The sequence below is a fragment of the Chenopodium quinoa genome, unplaced genomic scaffold (genome assembly GCF_001683475.1).
Source record: "Chenopodium quinoa cultivar QQ74 unplaced genomic scaffold, ASM168347v1, whole genome shotgun sequence".
Lineage (NCBI taxonomy): Eukaryota > Viridiplantae > Streptophyta > Magnoliopsida > Caryophyllales > Amaranthaceae > Chenopodium > Chenopodium quinoa.
This window is the reverse complement of record NW_018745617.1, coordinates 1,174,044-1,197,319: the sequence shown is the minus strand read 5'-3', so window position 1 is coordinate 1,197,319 and position 23,276 is coordinate 1,174,044. Positions and strand designations below refer to the sequence as shown.

Here is a 23,276-nt window from a genome sequence, read left to right as displayed (position 1 = left end):
TCAATTTGCTCACAAACCCAGATTTCAAAAAATTGTTAATTTTTTTTATTTTTTATTTTCGCATACATATAATGATCGATTTTACATCCCTTGTTTGCGATTATCCAATTAACATACTTTGTACATTGTTTTAGGATTAAAAACAATCCCAGATTCACACATAAATCCAAATTTCGAATGAACTTTTCACACATAATATGTAAATCGATGCATATTTTCAATTTTCATTGATGTGCGAATGTATTTACGGGGCAAAGATTACTATAATGGTAGTTAATCTCATCCATGAATGAACAAACTTCTTGAAGAACAATGATGAATAATGATGAACATTCATGAACAATTTTTTGATTTTGAGTTTTAAAATTTAATTTTTTTTATTTAATTTAAAACTAATTTTAACAAATAAATTTCAAAAATTATAAAATAATTTTCAGAAATTTAGTAATCATATATTGGAAAATAAAAAAGGAAAATACTAAAATTATGGTTTGACCAAGCTTTAAAAAAAATAAAAAATCGACCAATGATAATTAAGTATAGTGGTAGTCCAAATAAAGTGGACCACAGTAGAAACATCCAAAAAATAAAAAATGATAAGATCGAGATAGCAAAAGTTACGTAACAAGCTCTTTCACAAAAAAAAATAAATAAATAAATAAATAAAATAAAATTACTCCCTCCATCCCTAAATTACATTTCTCTTTCTAGCATTAATTCCTCACATAATTGAGAGAAAGAGGAATGTAATTTAGGGATGGAGGGAGTACATAACAAGGGTAAATACCACACTCATAACAAGATTGTCTTTATTTTGTTTGCTGATGAGTTGTTTTCTCAATGGTCAGATTCGTCCAATAAGGTTTTGGACTCATTTCACCCGGATTCTCATTGAGGAAATTCAAAAAAATGAATGAAATGATACAACTTATACAAGTATACTTTAGCACTTTACTAATACATTATGCCTAGAAGTTTTTGGACCCACCCATTAATAGATAGTACACAAGCCCTGATATTTTAGTTCGTTGAATATTTTATAATAAAAAATGATGACCAATTTTTTTTTTTATTGGCATAACTTCAATCAATTCTGATTCAGTTAGTTGGTAGTTAGTTTTCCCGCCTCTTTACATTTTGAGCTTCTCCTATAAAAACCCCTCAAATCATTCACTTATTACATCAACTCAAAACTAGAAACAATGAATATTACTTAAATCATTTACTTCACAACTCAAGCAATCACTCATTTTCTGAGAAATTCAATAATTCAAAACAACCATTTTCTTCCAAATTCAAAATTTCGTAACAAAATTTTATGCTGAAATCATGCATTTATGTGAAAATTTGTTGTCAGAAATCTTTCTGAAGATCCCGGTGTTAAACCTTCTTCGATTTCGCGCCGTCTGTAAATGTTGGCGTTCAATCATCGATTCCCCTTATTTCATTTCAAAACACTCTGAATTATTCAACAAGAATTCTACCAAGAATCAGTTACTTTTAGTTCATAAAGTCAAATACAATAAATGGCGAGGACTAGAAATTGGAGTCGTTGATGAATTTACATTCAACAAATTAATATATGTGGTTTTTTATCCAATTATTGCAAGATTCGTGATATCTTTAATGGTTTGATTTTGTTCCAAGAATTTCGTGCTCCATATTATGAGTTTACAAGGTTTCCAGTGTTGAAGTTATGGAATCCCTCTGCTCGAAAACATCAAATTCTTCGTCCTTGTCCACTCACACTGCCCGGCGATGGTGTCGACAACTTTGCTCTCGGGTTCGATTCTTCTAGTAAAGATTACAAGGTGGTTGCATTTGGAGGATATGACAATGGAGTAGATAATGTTAAGATCGCGGTCTACTCATTTAATAATCGTCGTTGGAAGATTAAGGATGTTGGTGTGAATAATCTAGTTTCGAGTTTTAGTATTCGATTGCATCACCGTTATTTCTGTCAAGGAGCTGCACATTGGATAAATGGAGATATAGTAGTTGAGTATGATGGCAGTTTCGAACACACACATATGTCTTCCTTTGATTTTGGTGTAGAGGAGTTTCGACGAGTGCCATTGCCTGGGTGGAAGATGTTCAAGTGTCTGTTTGATTTCGGGAAATCGTTGGCAGTATTCGGTATTTCTGCTGAGAGTAGCAAAATCTGGATTATGAGAGAAGATGTTGGAGAGGTTGTGCCGGAAAAACCATGGGTTCGGTGCTTTAAAGGAGGTTCGAGTTTAGATGCACTTAAATTCTTCATAGGAAACAGGAATGCAAGGATTACTTATGATGAATACTCTGGTGTATTTTTCTTGCTGTCTTGGAGAGATTCTCCGGTGAGACTTATGTCTTATGACGTTACTAGCCAAAAGATTGAGACTATTAGAAGAAATTATGGTTATCGAATTTGTTGTGCAGATGCTTATGTCGAGAGCTGGGTGACTTGTTCTGCTTCTATTCTTCAGAATGTTGATTGATGTGATCTTAGGACTTGTGTAAGAGTTTCATAATGTAAACAGCGTGCATAAACAATTTAGCCTTATTCTTTAGTGTGATTTTGTATTCTTTGAACGAACGCCTAGCATTGCTACGTTTGGTGCTTTATTATAAATTGATATAGTGTTGGTTCTATTGCTATGATTTTATATGGATAGATTACAGATAACTATAATATTCATTTTTGCATTAATGCTTATTTGTAGCGGTTTAAGTTGTTAGTTGATTGAGGTGGTAAAGGCACCCTTTGCCTTGTCTACAATGGTATCTGCTACAACAGAAGTCACAAAATGATTTTGTCAATCTGTTAGACATGAGATTCATGAAAAGTTCTGCAAACTATTGCGAAAAATGTGTTAGTATCTGTGTTTAGTTCTGTAGAAGTTCTTCTAGGATCTGATTCTTAGTGTCTGCCAAAAGCTCTCGTTATACTCATAAATTACAGTTTACAATACCTGTGAATAAAAAAATTAATCCAAAGTAATGAGCTAGTAGTAGTGCTGTATTTGTTCGTTTCCTGCAAAATCAAACACTTTGTACTCCTTAATCATTACCTAAAGAGGTATTATCCAAATTTAATATATATACTAATTTAGTGTGCACTTGAACATTGAAGCAACCAGCAAGGGACTTGCAAACTGCAAGCTCTGTAAGTGATGCCCTTAAGAGAATAAGAGGCCATAAAAAAACATGTTATTAAGCAATATGCCATACTTTTTACTGGTTGCAGCATGATATTACTCAACAGTAGTTCACCTTTACTGCTCCTCCAGCATTGATCCTTTATTTGCTGCTGTTAGAATGTATCTGTACATAAGCAGGGGGTGGAAGGTTAAGTTAATACCGATACAATTATTCTACTCCATACAATCGTACTACTGTATCATTGATAGAAGATTGTTTTTAAAAGGTTAAGTTAAAAAATATATAAAAAGATATATATATATATATATATATATATAGAAAAGTAACCATAAACAAAAAATGTATCTATTATTTATATAGAAGATATATAAAAAAAGTAAAAAATAAAAAATAAAAAATAAAATAAAAGATATATACAAATTGTTTTTCAAAAAAGAAGATATATACAAATCAAATCATTCATATATATCTCATAAAATCATTTTACAAAAATACATTAAATATTATATGCAAATAAAACCGATGACCCAATGTATATAAGAACCTCTCTGTATAGTGTATACTACAGTTTGCGTAATGAATATGGCGCAACCAAAAATAATGAAGAATGATAGATTGAGTTTACTCCCAGACACAATCCTTATACACATCATCTCCTTCCTTCCAATCAAATCTGCCGTAATCACCTCTGTGTTGTCTCATCAATGGCGTTATCTCTAGACTCACATCACTAACGTCGTCTTCACCCCAACTTGTCTTCCTTCTCGTCGTTATAATTCTTCTGCACCTCTTATTTGTAAGGATTAAAGTGTTCAACTAACTTGCAATCAACCCACAATAGCAATGAACAAACAAGCATAACAATCAAGAACAACTTTGAAGGAATTAAAGCAAGTAAAAGGAAGACAATGTTACCGTGGGAAAACCCGAGAACCGGGAGAAAAAACCCACCCTTGCACTATGGAGTAATATTGATGATGAATGAACTCAAGAATTACAAGCATGAATTGTATAGAATTCAAATGCTCCTCACAAACCCTCTCAAAACCTCTCTATGTGTTTAAATGTTTGTGAATACTCAACAAAGAGGCTTAGAAAAGGTATATATAGTCTAGGTAGAAAATACAATCCAACGGCTAAGATTAAAGCAAATCGCACAAGCCGAAAACGAAGCGACGAAATAGGGAGCAGGGAGGTTCGGCCGAACCTACCCAGAGTTCGGTCGAACCTAGGGTGGTTCGGTCGAACCTCCTTGGGTTTGGTCACTCCTCCTCTAGAAATGAAAACTGGTGCACCTACTGACTTAAAACCGGGTTCGACCGAACTTTTCACAAGTTTGGTCGAACCTTAACAATAAGGCAGCTTCTATGCAATCTCCTTATGTCTCCATGTATTTATCTATCTCCACACTAATCCTAACAATCTCCCACTTGGAGATAGGATCAAACATGCACCATAGACTACCACATACACACTCCTTCCTCAAGAACACTTAATACATTCATCAAAACAATTTCACCATAGCACAACACTCCTTCAAATTAATGATGGAGTCCAATTGAGGTCCTACACAACCTCAATTTGTCACTAGAAACAGCTTTAGTGAGCATATCCGCCGGATTCTTTGAACCGGCAATCTTCCTCAAACACATCGTGTCATCCTTCACCAAACTCCTAGTATAGTGATAACGCCTCTTGATGTGTTTAGTGTGATAATGAAACATAGGATTCTTAGCCAATTGAACCGCACTTTGGCTATCACTATACAACGCACAAACATCTTGTTTCATGCCCATTTCTTCAAGGAAACCCTTCAACCATTCCATCTCCTTTCCCGCTTCCGACATAGCCACATACTCGGCTTCCGTCGTAGACATAGAGACACACTTTTGGAGCTTGCTCATCCAACTAATGGCCGTACCACCAATAGTATACACATACCCCGAAGTGCTTTTGCTTGAATCATAACATCCTCCAAAATCGGCATCAACAAAACCTTCCAAAACAACTCCATTTCTCCTAAAGCAAAGAGCCATACTTGAAGTACCCAACAAATACCTCAATAGCCACTTCACGGCTTCCCAATGTCTCTCACCCGGATTTGACATGAACCTACTCACAACTCCCACTGCGTGAGCAATGTCGGGCCTCGTGCAAATCATAGCATACATCATGCTACCAACGGCCGAGCATAAGGAACAATGGCCATTTTGTCCTTCTCTTCCCTTGTCTTTGGGCAATCCTCGTTAGTCAACTTGAGCTCACTTGAAAGAGGTGAGCTTCGAGGCTTTGCATCAATCATGTTAAATCTTTTAAGCACCTTCTTGACATACTCCTCTTGAGATAACTTCAACACACCCGTTGAGCTATCCCTAGAAATTCTCATGCCAAGTATTTTCTTGGCCTCACCCAAGTCTTTCATCTCAAATCTTCTTGACAACTTCTTTTTCAAGTCATTGACAATTTCCATACTAGTTCCCGCAATCAACATATCATCAACATACAAAAGCAAGTAGATATAGCCATTGTCATACCTTTGAAAGTAGCAACAATGGTCACCTTCCGCTCTCACGAAACCATTGCCTAGCATGAAATTGTCAAACTTCTTGTACCATTGTCTAGGAGCTTGTTTCAACCCATATAGACTCCGTTTAAGCTTGCACACCAAGTTCTCTTGACCCGGAACTTGAAACCCTTCCGGTTGCTTCATGTAGATTTCCTCCTCCAAATCACCGTGTAAAAACGCGGTTTTTACATCCATTTGCTCAAGAAATAAGTCCTCCGAAACCACTATAGCCAACAAGATCCTTATAGTGGTTAGCTTCACAACCGGAGCAAAGATCTCATGATAATCAATGCCCTCCTTTTGTGAAAAACCTTTCACCACAAGTCTTGCATTGTACCGAATTGTACCATCCGGTTCTTCTTTCTTTCGAAAGATCCACTTGCACAAAAGTGCTCTCTTGCCCTTAGGCAACTCAACCAGCACCCAAGTGTTGTTTTTCTCCAATGAAGACATCTCATCTTCCATTGCTTGCTCCCACTTCAACGAGTCACCCATGCCCATTGCCTCTTTATAACATTCCGGCTCACCGGAATCCGTCAACAACAAATAATGCAAGGATGGAGAATATCGGTGTGGTGGCTTGATTGTTCTTGATGATCTCCTCACCGTTGGTGGTGTAGATGGCTCTCCATGAACCACAACGGGCTCACCCATAACTACTCGCTCATCCGTTTCCAAGTGATCATCATCATCCGAATCACTTGAATCCGAATCCACCGGAACATGAGCACCATGTTGAGGAGATGCTTGTTGAATTTGCACCTCAAATTCTACCTGTTCAACTTCCTTATCACTTCTAACCTTACCATCTAGCTCAACAAATTCCCGCTCATCTTCAATTGATTCTTTCTCAACGGATTTCCCACCAAAGTTGTCTTTGTACAAAGAGCTCTCATCAAAAGTGATGTCACAATGCCTAACAATCTTTCGATTCTTAGGATCCCACAATCTATAACCATATTTCTCACATCCATACCCAATGAAGTAACATTTGATGGCTTTTGGGTCTAGCTTGTCTCTCTTTTCGGATTGCAAATAGGCCACACAACCAAAGGTCTTCAAGTGAGTGTAGGACACCTCCTTACCACTCCACTCCTCCTCCGGTATCTTGAATTCCAAAGGTACCGAAGGTCCACGGTTTATCAAGTAAGCCGCGGTACTAACGGCATCCGCCCAAAAACACTTTGGGAGGCCCGCAAACAACCTCATACACCTTGCCCTCTCCAGTAAAGTCCTATTCATCCGCTCCGCTACCCCGTTTTGGCGAGGTTTACCGGGAATGGTCCTCTCCAAAACAATGCCATGCTCCTTACAAATGTTTTTGTAAGCTTCCAACTCATACTCTCCTCCATTGTCGGACTTGATTGCCTTAATCTTCTTGCCCGAAACATTTTCAACCTCCGCCTTCCAAGTCTTGAACTTCTCATTCACTTCCGACTTGTGCTTCATGAAATATACCCATACTTTCCGGGTTGAATCATCAATGAAAGTGACAAAATAGTGAGAACCACCAAGGGACTTGATGGGGTATGGGCCCCAAACATCCGTGTGCACAAGTTCTAGCTTCTCCTTCTTCAAGGACCGTTTGGTTTTTGTGAAAGACACCTTCTTTTGTTTCCCAAAAACACATGTCTCACAAAATTTCATGTCGATTGATTTCAACCCCGACAACTTACCTTTTGAAGCTAGCAATTTCATCCCTTTCTCACTCATGTGACCAAGCCGAGTATGCCAAAGCTTAGTCTCATCATTTGCGGTTGTAGCAATCATGCTTTTACACCCTAAGGTAGTGTACAATGTGCCGGTCTTCGTGCCCCGAGCCACCACCATAGCTCCCTTTGACACCTTCCAAGTACCTTCACCAAACATGGTTCTAAAACCTCTTGAGTCTAGTTGACCCACCGAAATCAAATTTTTCCTTAGCTTAGGTATGTACCTAACATCTTCAAGATTCCATGAGCTCCCACTTGAAGTCTTGATCATAACATCTCCCTTCCCCACAATATCCAAAGGTTCATCATCCGCAAGGTACACCTTTCCAAAATTGCCACTCTTGAAGTTTTGGAAAATCTCCTTACATGGAGAAGAATGAAATGAAGCTCCCGAATCAAGGATCCAAGACTCAATGGGACTATCAACACTCAAGATCAATGCATCACCGATTTCATCGCTTGATGCCAAGCTAACCGATGAACTAGCATCATCGTGGTTCTTGTGGTTTGAACCACCCTTCTTCTTGGGATTAGGACATTCCCTCTTAGTATGCCCTTTCACACCACAACCCCAACACACAATGTTCACCTTCCCTTTCGACTTACTCCTCCCTCTAGACTTCGATCTTCCTCTTTGAGCACCTCTTTGTTGTCTTCCACGTCCCCTACCTTCACTAGAATAAGCACCACCCGATGACTCACCCGAGTTCTTCCTTCTCAAGCTCTCACTCAAGATTAAGTCCCTCACATCATCACACTTCAACTTCGACTTTCCGGAAGAGTTGCTAATGGCGGCTACAACGGTATCCCAACTTCTAGGCAATGATGACAACAAGATCAAGGCCCTCACTTCATCATCAAACTTAATTTCAACCGAAGCTAGTTGAGAGATTATTGAATTGAATTCATTTATATGTTCGGGGGCGGAACCACTATCATTCATCTCAATTTCAAACAAACGACGCATCAAGAACACCTTGTTCATAGCCAATGGCTTCTCATACATATTGGACAATGCTTTGATCACACCAACCGTCGTTGTCACATCTTTGACATTGTAAGCAACACTCTTAGCCAATGTCAATCTAATCACTCCAAGGGCTTGTCTATCCAATACTTTCCACTCCTCTTCCTTCATACCCGATGGTTTACTAGTAAGGGGCAAATATAGGTTCTTTTGATACAAATAGTCCTCTATTTGCATCTTCCAAAACCCAAAATCCTTCCCATCAAACTTCTCAATTCTCAACTTGCCTTCTTCCATTGCAAATCAAACACACAAAGTTCACAATAGGTTTTCAACAACAAAGAATGCAACTTGACACCCAAGACTCAAACTTTGAACACCTAAAGTTCCAAACTTTGAAACTCAATCACAATTTCAAGTTTAACACAAACCCTAAATCATCAAAACACCAAAGATTCAACCTTGGCTCTGGTACCAATTTTAAGGATTAAAGTGTTCAACTAACTTGCAATCAACCCACAATAGCAATGAACAAACAAGCATAACAATCAAGAACAACTTTGAAGGAATTAAAGCAAGTAAAAGGAAGACAATGTTACCGTGGGAAAACCCGAGAACCGGGAGAAAAAACCCACCCTTGCACTATGGAGTAATATTGATGATGAATGAACTCAAGAATTACAAGCATGAATTGTATAGAATTCAAATGCTCCTCACAAACCCTCTCAAAACCTCTCTATGTGTTTAAATGTTTGTGAATACTCAACAAAGAGGCTTAGAAAAGGTATATATAGTCTAGGTAGAAAATACAATCCAACGGCTAAGATTAAAGCAAATCGCACAAGCCGAAAACGAAGCGACGAAATAGGGAGCAGGGAGGTTCGGCCGAACCTACCCAGAGTTCGGTCGAACCTAGGGTGGTTCGGTCGAACCTCCTTGGGTTTGGTCACTCCTCCTCTAGAAATGAAAACTGGTGCACCTACTGACTTAAAACCGGGTTCGACCGAACTTTTCACAAGTTTGGTCGAACCTTAACAATAAGGCAGCTTCTATGCAATCTCCTTATGTCTCCATGTATTTATCTATCTCCACACTAATCCTAACATTATTTTTCCGAAGCTTCCCTTTCCGAAAGTAAACAGTTTTTATCTCTGTTTGTCGAGGGATTTTTATGATTTTAGGAATCTTGGATTCGGGATCTATGCACACGAAATCCAGAGCAAATTGTGGTTGAATCGAATCTACCTACTAATATATCTACGAGTACTTGTTTTTTTCAATGTCAATCTCTAGTTGTGCTTATGTTGACTAAAAATATTTTTATTCGTCCTCCTGCTGGTGGATTTGTTGTAAATCTTCCTAAATTAAAGAAACTACAATTATCTGGATATTGGGATGATGCGTTGGCTACAATTATTAGGGGTTGTCCAATATTGGAAGATTTAAATCTGGTGATCACGTCTCACGGTAATTGCTATATGTTTGTTCATTTGTTGGATTTATCGGCTCATTACATCAAGAAACTGGTTATTATTAGAGCGTATGACTATAACGTTATTCCAACCTACCAACTTGTAGTTAATCTGTCAAAGCTAGAAGAAATGACATTACATATTCCTTTTGGTTTAGCGAATATTCGTTTTGTTGGGTATTCTAGTGCAGAATTTAGATTTCCTAAGAAAATTAATTACCTGAGTCGTATAGCAGGACTTGCGCAGTTGATTTCTGAAGTAAGATCCCTTAAAATAGATAACTATGCTTTGGAGGCTGTTTGTAGTTTAGAAAATGAAGTTGTTCTTGGGATGTATTATGATTATTGTGAGATACCTAGTTGTAGATGGAGTTGGAATGATGTGGTGCTTTTACTACAATGCTGTCCCTCTTTAGAGGTGCTCAAAGTAGAAATATCGAGATACTTAACAAAAAGGGATGCACTCGAGCATTGGCCTTCTTGTTGCAGCCCTTGCTGGAGTCGATTAAAGAGGATCAAGATAAGATATATTAGTGAGAGTGATGCTGATTTTGAGATGATAAAGTACATTTTGAATTGCGGAAAAGTGTTGGAATTGCTATCGGTTCATGTTTCTATACGAGGTAAAAAGGCAAAAGTCTCAAGGCAAGAAGATGTGTTGTGTGAAAAATTCTTTCGCCTTCATAATCCCTCAGGTTGTGAGATCAAATTCTGTGGTCAATATGTCTCCTCTTCAAGTAAGGACTTCATTCCTTGTCGTCGAAGTGTTCGCTTGCACCTTGGCTAAACACGAAGTAATTTATCAGAAATCTTTTGGTTCGGGATGCCAAGCTTTTTTGGTTCATGTCTTACTCTAAGAATATATAGTGGTGTTCTTTATTTTGGCTAGATTTATCATTTTCTCTTTACCTTATTATCTTGGTTTGGTAAAATAATTTGTTTAGTCTCCTCTGTTTCCTATGAAGTGAGGGATCTCTTGGTTTCATTTCGGCTCCTTGTCAATTAATGTACCATTCTTGATGGTGCAGTATGATGCTACATATATCAATCTTTAGCAAATTCATGCAAATTCTGAACTGATAACTCTATTTTATAACAAATTTATAGTATTTAATGGTCTGATACATGTTCTCGAATAAAACCTGTTCCTTCTTTGATGTAAAAATATAGTCAAAAGGGTTGTGCTACTTTGTTGTGGTGTTGTGTAAAGGATTGTAATTGAAACAGCATGAGTTTTATGTCACCTATATTAGCCACATCAATCTTGTACTGCCCCGTATTATCAGCCTTATCATCTCTGCATCAATTTGGTTGATTAGACAACAGAAACTTAGTATCTGATACTGAAAATCATGTCTTTATTGTAATTTCGCACCAGAGGAGCATGGAAGTGTTTCAATAACTATTCATCCGCCTGTTCATTTAATTTTCACTTCATGCTCATTGGTATGAATTAAGTCGTTTGGTAGATACATCAATCATTCATGTGAAGTTAGCTTCTCTGGTTAGGTTTATGCTGCGCTAGCTTGGGTAGTGTGAAGTTTGAACTCCCTGCTATCTTCATTGTTCTTTCCAGATCTGATCAAATAAGATGTAATCAAGACGGTACTTTGTAAATACCCTGTACTTAATTATCTTGAATATATTAACCAATTCTTAAAATTTTGATCGCTTAGAAAGGGCAAAAGAAACTAATGTAGACTACTTTGGAATGGCCTATACGTCCCACATCCTGTATCAACTAAAGACTGAGTTTCCAGCAAGTCACTATTTTTTGGATCTTATAAAGGATGGCTAATCCAATTTGCAAATGGGAGAATTAGGAATTTTTTTGTGGCTGATCAGAGCTTTTTCCTTGATGATAACCATTTACTATTTCTTGAAGCTCGATCTCTCCACCAGATGAACCATATAACCAAGAGAACCCAGCCATGAACCTGAATAGAAGAGCTAGCCCCACCATTGAGTTGTTTGAACTTGTTCATAATGTATTTGACTATGTATAAGTGCTGTAACCAGTATTGCATCTTAGATGTTTGAAATAAAAAAATAAAATAAAAAAAAAAAACGAAAAGTTGGAATCATCAGTATGCCAATCTTCTTTCTATATACAGTTAAGGTAGAAAGTAGAAGGATTGATCAAAGCGTAGTATACTCCCTTTATACAAATTTGGTGCATTGTATGCCTTTTGAATTTACATAGTCATGATGATATTTTCTCTTTGATCCACTTCATTTTTTTTCCGATTATTGGTGCAGGTAGGAATTTGGTGCATTGTATGCCTTTTGAATTGGTGCATTGTATTTCTGCCCTGAATTCCTAATCATTTAGCTATTCTCCTTTAGCTTGTGCTCTTGTCGAGTTTAACTCCACAAGCTGATCTTTGCAACTGTTGTTGTTATCAGCGCGTTAAAGCATTAAGCAGAGATTAAGGGTAAAGTCTATTGTTGAGAAGTTGAAGGCCTATATATAATTGTCACTTGGTTAAGTTGGTTTGCTGATTTGACTAATGTGCCAAATATTAATTACTCGTAATTAATTGAAGTCGTCACATCTCCAAATTCGATCAAGGGAGGGGAACTCCACATAAATAAATTCCACAGCTTTAAAAAGAATAGAAGTGTATAACACCCTCTGAAAGGTCAATTAGCAACAAAAAAATTAGCTAGCAGATAGTCTAGTTAAGTTGACATATGAGGCGTAGCTTTGATTTCTTCATGTAAAGATCATTTTGGAGGGAATTTTCCCTCCTAAACTCTATTTATCTTTTTTTTGTTTTTTTTATAATAATTTTTGCAAAATTATTAATTTGCCTTGGAACTTTATTGCATTTATTAATTATTTACTGGTATGATTAATTTTTGAGCTACACGTTTCTAACGATTTTCTTACTTTTACCACAAAAAAAAATCAAGAAATTGTTATTTCTGCTGAGAGTAGCAAAATGTGGATTATGAGAGAAGATGTTGGAGTGGTTGTGCCTGAGAAACCATGGGTACGGTGCTTTAAAGGAGGTTCGAGTTTATATGCACTGAAATTCTTCATAAGGAACAGGAATGCAAGGATTACTTATGATGAATATTCTGGTGTATTTTTCTTGCTGTCTTGGAGATATTCTCCAATGAGACTGATGTCTTATGACATTACTAGCCAACAGATAAGGACTATTAGAAGAAATTATGGCTATCAAATTTGTTGTGCAGATGCTTATGTCAAGAGCTTGGTGACTTGTACTGCTTCAATTCCTCGGAATGTTGTGTGATGTGATCTTAGGCCTTGTGTTAGAGTTTCATAATGTAAACAGCGTGCAGAAACAATTTAGCCTTATTCGTTAGTGTGCTTTTGTATTATTTGAACAAACACCTAAGCTAGCATTGCTATGTTTGGTGCTTTTTTTTTTTTTTTTTTTTTTTTTGACAAAGGGATGTTTGGTGCTTTATTATGTATAGATGTACTGTTGGTTTCTATTGCTATGATTTCATATGGATATATTACAGAATAATCTTCATTTTTGCATTAATGCTTCTTTGCCTAGTCTACGATGCATGGTATCTGCTATAACAGTGCCACAAAATGATTTTGTTATAGTACTGTGCTGCAGTTCTTCTAGGATCTGATTCTTAATGTCTGCCAAAACCTCATATTATACTCATACTTTACAATACCTGTGAATAAAATCAGTCCAAACTAATGAACTTATATACTTATGTAGTGTGCACTTGAGAAATGAAGCAACCAGCAAGGGACTTACAAACTGGACAGCACGCAAGAATAACTGAAACGCAAATTTTTTTTAAAGTAAAATGGTTAATTAAACAAAAACTGCATCCGATCCCTAACAAAAAAAGTAGACCTGGGATGAAGTAAATGCAATGAGGTGGAAATGTTTACATTAGAAAATGGAGGGTAAAAAAAAATCTGTTTGGAGTCTTGAATGACTTGACTATGATAAAAATGTATGACCGGTATCTGTCCACACAGTAGTTCTAATAGTGTGCAGTAATCAGAAGCCATAGTTGATGTAGAAGGGACCATCCATAATGCTCCATAAAGACTTGTTTGTACAATGTCAACAGCAGATATTGTTTAGAAGTTTCCCGATTCAGTTATGTGCATAACAATACCAATGTATTATTGTCCAAATATCGTTACCTATGAATGTATAAATGCTACCGGTGTATTAAAAAACTGAACTGGCTTCTCTCATAAACACCCTATATCCTAATGGTATTCAAACATTTATATTTAACAGAACATTAAAAAAAGCCATATATTAAGCAATATGCCAAGCAAAGCCCTATCTTGCTGGTTGCTTCATTGCTCAAGTGCATACTATAAAAGTCCCTGCAATACCTGTGAATAAAATCAGTCCAAACTAATGAGCTAGTAGTAGTGCTAGTAGCAGTATGCTGGATTTCGTTCAACAGTTCATCTTTACTGGTCCCCAAGCATTGGTCTCGTTTTTTGCTGTTAGAATGTATCTTGACATAAGCAGGGGACAGTGTATCTTGACTATGGCATCCATCATTAACTTACTATAATGTATGGTAAACCATTAAACCAAGCAAATTAAGCTGCGACAACTTGACAAGACACTAGTCTTGAAATATTTTCCAAGATTTGTTTTTCTCGAAATCAGGGGTACTTTTTTTTTTTTTTTTTTAATGTATTTCTGACTACAAGATTTAAGTGTTACTAGTTTAGGCGAGATTGTATCTTTGAAATATGTTAACAGAATGACTAGCCATCATTTATGTTAACTAATTTAGAGCATATTTGGGAAAATCAAATGTACAAAGAGTAAAGTTTAAGATGCAGAACCAAAGAGCATAGTAGGAGATCTACAGCAAAGTGAATATTTCGTTATAAGAAGTGATTCTCTTTTATCTGCTATGACAAAGTGATGCCTGCTGATATTGTGCTATATTTGTTTTGTAAATAGGCTGCCACTTTTGTTGTCATTCACTAAAGCAACGTCTCAAGCTGAGGATAGAGGATTGATGTACAGATCTGTAATTTGTTTCTCTTGATGCAACAATTTCATCAAAGATGTCTCAGACATGTCATGCTCTTCATTTAATATGAGGAGCATGTTTTTTCTTTTTTTTTAATCCTTTTAATGTCAGAACTCTATTACCCGCTTCAATTTTAACTCACTCACTGTTTCCATATTACATAAAAATGTTCCTGTAGTTAGTTTTCATTACCTGCATGCACTAGATTATTGACCTTTGCGGGCTATTGACCAGGACTGCATCATTTCTTTTATGTACTGTCCTATGCTATTGTGTTGGTTAACCTTATCATACTCCAGACACGCGAAAACCCAGCCCTTGAGGAAAGCCTTGTTATGTATTCATCTTCTTCTCACCTGTATTATGCTCAAGTGGTGCAATCTATCTTTTTTCTATCATATGATCCTTTAGTTAATTTTATTGAACAACCATGATTTTGAACAATCTATCATTTGATGACCTGTCAGAATACTACTCTTTTTTTTACCTCTACTTACCATTTTTACAAGATAATATTGTGGGAATTTTTGAAACGTCAATTTATAATTTTGTAACTCAAAAAGTCCGGTCAATTTTGAGTTGGATTTGACCAATTTAGTTTCAGATTCTTCGATTTCAGTCATTTTCTAGAATCTTTTCCAATTTTATCTTCAAGACACAATATATTATTTGATTTTTGAATCAATTCTAAGTCGAGTTAGATTATATGAGTCTTCAAACAACACAAAGATGATTTCGTTCCAATAAACTAGGGAGCACTACCTCTCCTTACAGTGAATGGGTTAATTAATTTTATGAGTGCTTTTTTTTTTATTTTTATTTTTTTTTTGGGATAACGTTAGTTAATTTTGTTTCAGTTAGTTGGTAGTTAGTTTTCCCGCCCCTTAACATTTGGAGCTTCTCTCATAAAAACCCTACAAATCATTTACTCATTTACATTAATCTCTTAATTAGATTACACAAACACTCCAAAACTCAAGCAAATCTCTCATCTTCTTTCTCTTCACAACGACCCTTTTCTTCCAACTCCCTCGTTATAATGCAAACCAAGAAAATGAAAACCCAACCCGGTGACGCGTTGCCGGAAGACATATGGAAGGTAGTATTTCAGAAGCTGCCGGTGAATACACTTCTTCGATTACGAGGCGTCTGCAAATCTTGGCGTACAATAATCGATTCCCCTGCTTTCATTACAGAACACTTTCAACATTTCAACGAGAATTCTTACAAGAATCGCTTAGTACTAATTGAAAGAGAATTGGACACCTGGGATGGACTGATCAAGTAATCAGAGTTGTTAACTTCAGGCTTGAAGAAATTGCCCAAATTACTACTATAGGTAAAGATTGCAGGGTTTGGGAAACCTTAAATGGTTTGTTTTTGCTCCAAGATAATGATTATAAACCTACATTGATTCCAAATTTGAGGTTATATAACCCCTATGTTAATAAATCTTTGGATCTTCCTCCTTGTCCGCTGCCTGTCTTACCCATTGACATGTTTGTTTTGGGGTTTAATTCTTCCACTAAAGATTACAAGGTGATTGGATTTAGAGTAAAGTCTTCCAAATTAGACGAATTGTCGTCAGAGATCAAGGTTTATTCATGTAATGATCGTTGTTGGAAGACCAAGAATGTTCAGATGAATGATGCAATTATGTATCGGGATATACTATTGCGTGATTTGCATCAGCCTCATTTCTGTCAAGGGGCTGCGCATTGGTTGGTGAGAGATGTAGATGACCTGTTCGAAAACACCCATGTTCTTTCCTTTGATTTTGGAAGAGAGGAATTTCGATGTGTTGAATTGCCTGCTGAGAGCCGGCGAATGAAGAAATTTCTGTTTATTTTTGGCAAATGTTTAGCAGTGTTTTGGAAGAGAACCGACGTATGGATAATGAGAGAGGATGATGGGGAGCGCGTGCCCCAAAACCGATGGCAACTGTCCGATACCAAAAATTCGAGTTTGGATGCATGTACCTTCAATGAACTGAAGAATTTTGAAATAGGTGCAAGGGTTATTTATGATGAACAGTCTGGTAAATTGTTCGCTCTGCGTTTGGATTTTCGTGAATCGAATCTGATGTCTTATAGCATTAAAAGCCAGCAGATGGAGAATTGTGGAAGGATTGTTGATAATCGAATACGTTATGCAGATACTTATGTCGAGAGCTTAGTGAATCCTCTAAAAAAATCCAAAGGCGATTAACAGGTACATAAGCATGACTTCTATCAACTTACAAGCTGTTAGCCACTTGAAATTTTCAGAATAAACCAATTAGAGAGTACTGTAATAAACATTTCTTAGAACATTGTTTGATTTCTTTTGTTGTGATATTAGGCCAGGACAATTGTTGTACTGCTTCCATTCCTCGGAATGTCCGAGTTATGTGACCTTAGAGACTATTGTAAAAGTTTCATTGTGTTTGTGACTTTGATGTTCGTTCTTTTTCTAGATTCTTAATGTAAACATCATGCAGATACAGTTTGTCAGTTTGATTCATTAAAGGAACTGTTTGGTGCTTTATTGTAGATGTGAATTGTTGGTTTCTTTTGCTATGATTTCATATGGATTTTGCTGTTAGAATGTATCTGAACATAAGCAGGGGACATTGTAACGTTTAATCCAGTTTATTTTGGTCCATAATCTGGGTCCAATGATTTAATAGTTGGATGGGGCTTTAAAAGAGCTTTCCAACGATATATTATAAGCCCAAATCCGAGTTATAACGAATAAGTTATGACCAAAATATTAAACTGAGCCCAAACCAAACCTATGCCTACCTTACCTACGACCAAATGATCATGAGGAGGGTCCAAATTATTTAATTCCATTCATAAACCAATTAGGATTAATTAGAAACTTCTATAAGTTTCTAAAAGATCTTAATTATCCTTTTTGAAAAGATAAAATTAAAGAGTTTGAAATTGAATAAAACTCCTTTTTTTTAAAGTCCTATTTCTATCCAAATTGAAAGATGTTGAAAGATAGACAGATATTATTTTTGTGCCTCATATTTTTTATCCAAAATTTATATGGTTGGATATCCCTTGAAATTATATTTCCAATGATATATTATAATATCTAATCCGAGCTATAACGAAAAAGATATGAATTAAATAAAAAAAAAACTCTATCCAAAACTGACATTGTCCCACTATTTCTGCCATATCTTTTATTCTACAAAATATTTTAACTTCTTCTAATTGGGTTAGAAATTATACTTCAAGATCTTTCCAACGATATCTTATTTATCTTATTCCGATTTCTGGATCAAAAGATATGATAAAAACAAAACCCGCAAAAAATGCTGTCTATAGCTTAGCAAGAGTTTTATCCGATTCGAATTCTTATCTTTTTCTTGATTCTTCGGCCTTATTTTTTCTTTGTAAATAGAGGTCATATCACCCTTTTTCAATCATCAACAATCTTGATCATCAAATCATTCTCTTCTTTCTCTCTCTCGTATTCTAAGCCTTAAATCTATGTTTCTAATTACACCAATAATCATTCTCTCGCACCTTACACCAAAAATCATTCTCTTCTCCCTCTTTAACCTAATTTCTAGCCTCCTTATTCTTCCATGTAATTCCCCTAAGCACTCCAAGGAGTCTATACTTAACCCGAGGTTCCGTCCTTAAACCAAGGCGTGAAAGGTACAAATAACTGAGGGTTTGGACCAAATCAACTCTACTTTTAATTTAATTTAATTTCCATTTACTTTATATTTTTATTGAAGTTACTAACAGTTTATTCATGATGTAGCAATTTAAAGGAAAGCGCAGAATGTGAGTAATTAATTAATTTAATTACTCTTATTTTATTTTTATATTGCTAGTATCATGATTAGATTTATTTATATTTGATTTGACTAACACTATTATTGTTGATTTGCTTCCAATATTAATGATAATTATATTTTTTTAATGATAATTATATTTGTATCATGTTTAAAGGGAATATGTAATTGAAAATCACGCTTAATAAGATAATTTGGACAACCGGTTTAGAATCCTTTTTAATCTTGTTGTTTAATCAAGTGATCACAAATATTTTAGAATTATATGTTGCATTAATATTAAACCAATTTAGCATAATAATAGTTTGGAGCAAATTGAATCTTTGTTTGCATGCCTTTGAGATCGCAGGAATCACTTTTCACTATAAGAATCGAGTAGAGGCCAATACGGGCAAATGTGACTCCATGATTCACTTCGTACCATCATCCCCGATCCTCCTTTCGTGGTTCCAAACCATATGGAGTTAGTAATCTCATGGATTATGAATGGGGTGTAGCCTTCACAGGTCAATCGTTGTTGCCTATCGTTGTCCCTTAATCGTGGTTGCCTTTTATGATCCGTGAACGGTTTACAAGTTCCTTAAAAACTTGTTGGCGGCTCCCTACTTTCCTTGTCCCTAATCGTATTATGTCAATTCCCACTTCCTATGAGTGCCAAGCATATTCACCACATGCTTTAACGTAGGCGCACTTAGAGCGACGCCTACACAGTGCTTCTGTTTTTTATTCACTTGACCCCCCACACTATATCCTGTTTCCATTTTGTAACAATGCAACCAATGTCAATCATTCAATTACGAACATAAGTATCTGAACTTGTATGAAAATATCATACCTTCTCTCCCAATTTCCTTTTCGACCTGACAGCGGCTTAATCAGCGACAGCGGCTCAATCAGTACCCATTTGTTCATCACCACATGAATTACAAGATACAAACATAAAGTAGATTAGAAATCATACCTTTAGCTCCAATTTCCTCTTTGACATTTATTCCGCAATGTTTTGCCTACATTTACATGAAATACAACACTCTTCACTAAACAGCTAACCAATTTTCATTTCAAAAACCCAATTCAAATAGAAAACACAGACAAATTGGAGTAAATCATAAATTACACATACTTTAACCGCAATTACGCATTGTATTGAATATACCAAGCACCAAACAGTAATAAAACCCCTAATTTCCGTCTCATATGCAAATCGTAAGCCAATTCAAATTGAAAACGCAAACAAAGTGGAGTAAATTAGAAATTACACATACTTTATCGGCAATTACGTATTGTATTGAATATACCCAGGAGCAAACAACTATAAAACCCTTAATTTTCATCTCTCTCATATGCAAATTATAGGTACATTCAAATTGAAAACGCAAACAAATTGGAGTAAATAAAAATTACACTTACTTTATCGGCAATTACATATTGTATTGAAGATAACCAGCAACACAAACACGTACCTATGGATTTACAGAATTCCATCGCAATATCCCAGATCGACGAACAACAGCATACGACACAAAATCCAAGAGATTCGCAACTCAACCAGTAAATGAGAAATGCAAATTTTAATCCGATTAATTACATGCAGTAGGATTCAAGTTTTGGCTCGGTAGAAGAACAGGAAAATAATGGGAGTGAGGGAGTGAAAAAGCACTAGTCACGTTGAAGAAGACAAAGACACGTGTCGCGTAATTAAAGTCGGGGTTGTTTGGTTGGTGTAACAGCAAGTAACCATGGTTAAGCAAGACAAGGTAACGTCAAACATAACAGCACTTAAGTATCAATTTTGCCTTGGACATTTTAACCCTTACTTTTGAAGCTGAATGGACAAAAATGCCCTGTTATAAACGGCCCAAGTTTAGCACGGTTATTAACCTGGGTTGCCTCATATTTGTTTTACTAAAAATTTGTATGTTACCCTAAATGACATTCAACATTAGTCCCATATTATGAGACATCATCTTTTCAATCTGATTTGAAATTAATTATCAAATTCTTCTTCGAATGAAGGAAGTTGCTCATGCAATTTTGTCCTCAAAATTTGCTGATCAATATCGAGTATATATAGTAGTACATTGAAAATAAAAAGAATCATTATTGTTACCTGGTATGGATGTATGATATGATGATATCTACATAACTGCATACATAAAGTCCTTGTAAAAGATTTAAATTATGCTTATCATAGAAATTAGGTTAAGGTGTTACAACTATTAAATATGAAGTATCTAGTATTTGCTCTCTATCAAAATTATTTGTCACTTGATAGAATAACAAGATCCTTTTTGATCAAGTAAAGTAAACTCCTCTCCTAACAGTGACTAATTTTTCCCTTGATTGTATAGGTAACATGGCTAACATCTCATGTAAAATACATATTTCTATGCCTCAAATTCAAAGCTTTACCTTTCATTATGTAGCTTCTTAAAATTAGCACTCCACTTTGATGAAACCTATCATATATCATTAACCATTCTTATATAAATATGGTGTTCTCCGCTTCTTATATGTACCTAATAATTAATTCTAATGTTGGATTTGATTTGAAATATATGAAATTAAAATTGTTACAGCTAGTTAATATAAAAAATGAAAACCAATTAAACCAAATTATAGTTAGAAAAGTCGATAAATCTTACCCAACATCAAATTTGGGTACCCAACTTTTGTATTTTATTTTTCTATTTCACATCCTTCAGATCCAACAAAGAGGTGGCAACACCTTCATTTTTTTTGTTTTGGTGTTTAGAGAGCTATAAGGACGAGTAATGAAAATTGATCCCATAATCTCTGAAAATTCGGAAGGAAACCATAAGCCCATAACTACCTGAATATTTTTACTAGGTAACAATTTGCCTAAATGCAGAATAATTTTTAAAATATTTAAAACTTATATTCCAATTTTAACCTGTTTTAATCTAAATCATTTTCACTCCTAATTATGGAATCAACTAATCACCCTCATTCACCAAAAAAAAAAAAAAAAAAAAAAAAAAAAAAAAAAAAAAAAAAAAAAAAAAACTAATCAGCCTTAACATATCAACGAAAAATATATACAATCACCCATAACATTCAATCTGCAAACATAATCAAACAAATAAATTTTCAGCATGCACACCTACTCGAACTATTGTTCGGGCTAAAGATCAATTCATGGTATAAATTTCCAGAAATTTTTAGCTGAATTTAATATCAGGGCCATGAGCATTACTACCGGGTTAACTTTCCGTGGGATAATATAGGGTATCAGAATATTTTTCGGGGGGGGGGGGTGATGAAAGGTACCGGAATAAATTTCCGAGGGTTGATGAAGGGTACTGGAATTAATTTCCGGGGGTTGATATTACTTCAGGGGGAAAGGGTGTTAGATTTCTTTAGGGCTTAAATTATTATTGTTATTTTATCAAGAGGGATTGAGAACAGTTGGATCAATGGGGAATAGGTGGTGTAGAAGAAAAATGATAGAAGTTTTCTTTCATCAACAAGTATATAAGCGTTCTTTCTTTGATTCAAACCATACTTTCCATAGAAAAATGAAGGAAATGAGTTATATATTTTAAGAATGAAATTAGGGTGGGATAATAGAAATTATAAAAGGGGTAATATTGTCTTTAACACATTTAAGGGCTTGTTTGGTTGACATTATAAAATGAGGGTTGACAGGCTAAAGTCGTAGTCACCTAATCAAAAGTAATTACCTAAGTCCTCTAACTAAAGTAGATAGGGAAGTAGGGTCGAATCCACAGGGAAACTGGTCTTTCTATTCCTAATTAATTAATTATAATCTAAATTATTAAAGTAACCAATTGTTGTTGTTTAAAGGAATTATACTACGAAGAATATGAGTAGGGAGAAATAAAAGTAGGGGAAAATCAATGAATAAAGGACCTAGGGCATAGATTCACCAATAAATAATACTCCAGGGTAAAACATATAAATCAATCATCAATGTATCAATTAATCAGATCATAAAGGGCTTTCGCTACGTATTACAATCACAGAATTAATTTACCGATATTAAATCTCATCTCTCGAATCTCGATTTAACCATTTATAAATTAAACTGCCTATTGAAACTAGGCCTTAATATTAATTCTCATCTCTCGAATCTCGAATCAATATTGCGTAACTCATACAATTAAACCAGCGCTAATCTAATTGCATAGTATTAAATCAATCAATAGGAAATTAATCTAGCATTGACAATCAATAATAATAAATTACCCCTTCATATTATTTATGGATGCCCACAAACCCTAGAAAGAAAACTACTCACGCGTAATTAAAACTAAACTAATTAAAGTAAACATAATTAAAATTAATAGGCAATTAATAAAACAATTAAATAAAACGATTAAAGTAAGCATATAAGAAACAATAATATCAGATTAAGAAAATAATCATAAGAGAACTTAAAGAAAACAACCATATAATCCACTAAAAGAAGTGAACTAATACTCTTGCATAAAAAACGAATTTGACGAAAAGCGAACAAAGTCTAAGAAGTTCCTAACTGACGTGCAATTACCGAAATCTAACTAAGACTAAAAACAAAAAAAATAAAGCTGACTAACTCCCTGATCGCATACTACTACTAT

The 23,276-nt window shown here is 35.3% G+C and overlaps 1 protein-coding gene and 1 long non-coding RNA gene across 2 annotated transcripts; one reads left to right on the top strand and one right to left on the bottom strand.

Moving 5' to 3' along the window:
* The first annotated feature begins 9,687 nt into the window (after positions 1-9,687).
* LOC110716662 lies at positions 9,688-10,644 on the top strand. Its single transcript, XM_021895308.1, has one exon. The coding sequence runs from the start codon at positions 9,688-9,690 to the stop codon at positions 10,642-10,644; it is 957 nt and encodes a 318-aa protein (XP_021751000.1).
* An 8,641-nt stretch (positions 10,645-19,285) lies between these two features.
* Positions 19,286-20,525, bottom strand: LOC110716730. Its single transcript, XR_002510578.1, has 3 exons — positions 20,136-20,525; positions 19,508-19,679; positions 19,286-19,423 (listed from the first exon to the last, which is right to left on the bottom strand). It is a non-coding gene; the product is annotated as an uncharacterized LOC110716730 (long non-coding RNA).
* Positions 20,526-23,276: the final 2,751 nt, after the last annotated feature.

What these genes read in the sequence shown, in the direction of transcription:
- LOC110716662 (XM_021895308.1), top strand. Translation starts at nt 9,688, where the DNA reads ATGTTGACTAAAAATATTTTTATTCGTCCTCCTGCTGGTGGATTTGTT.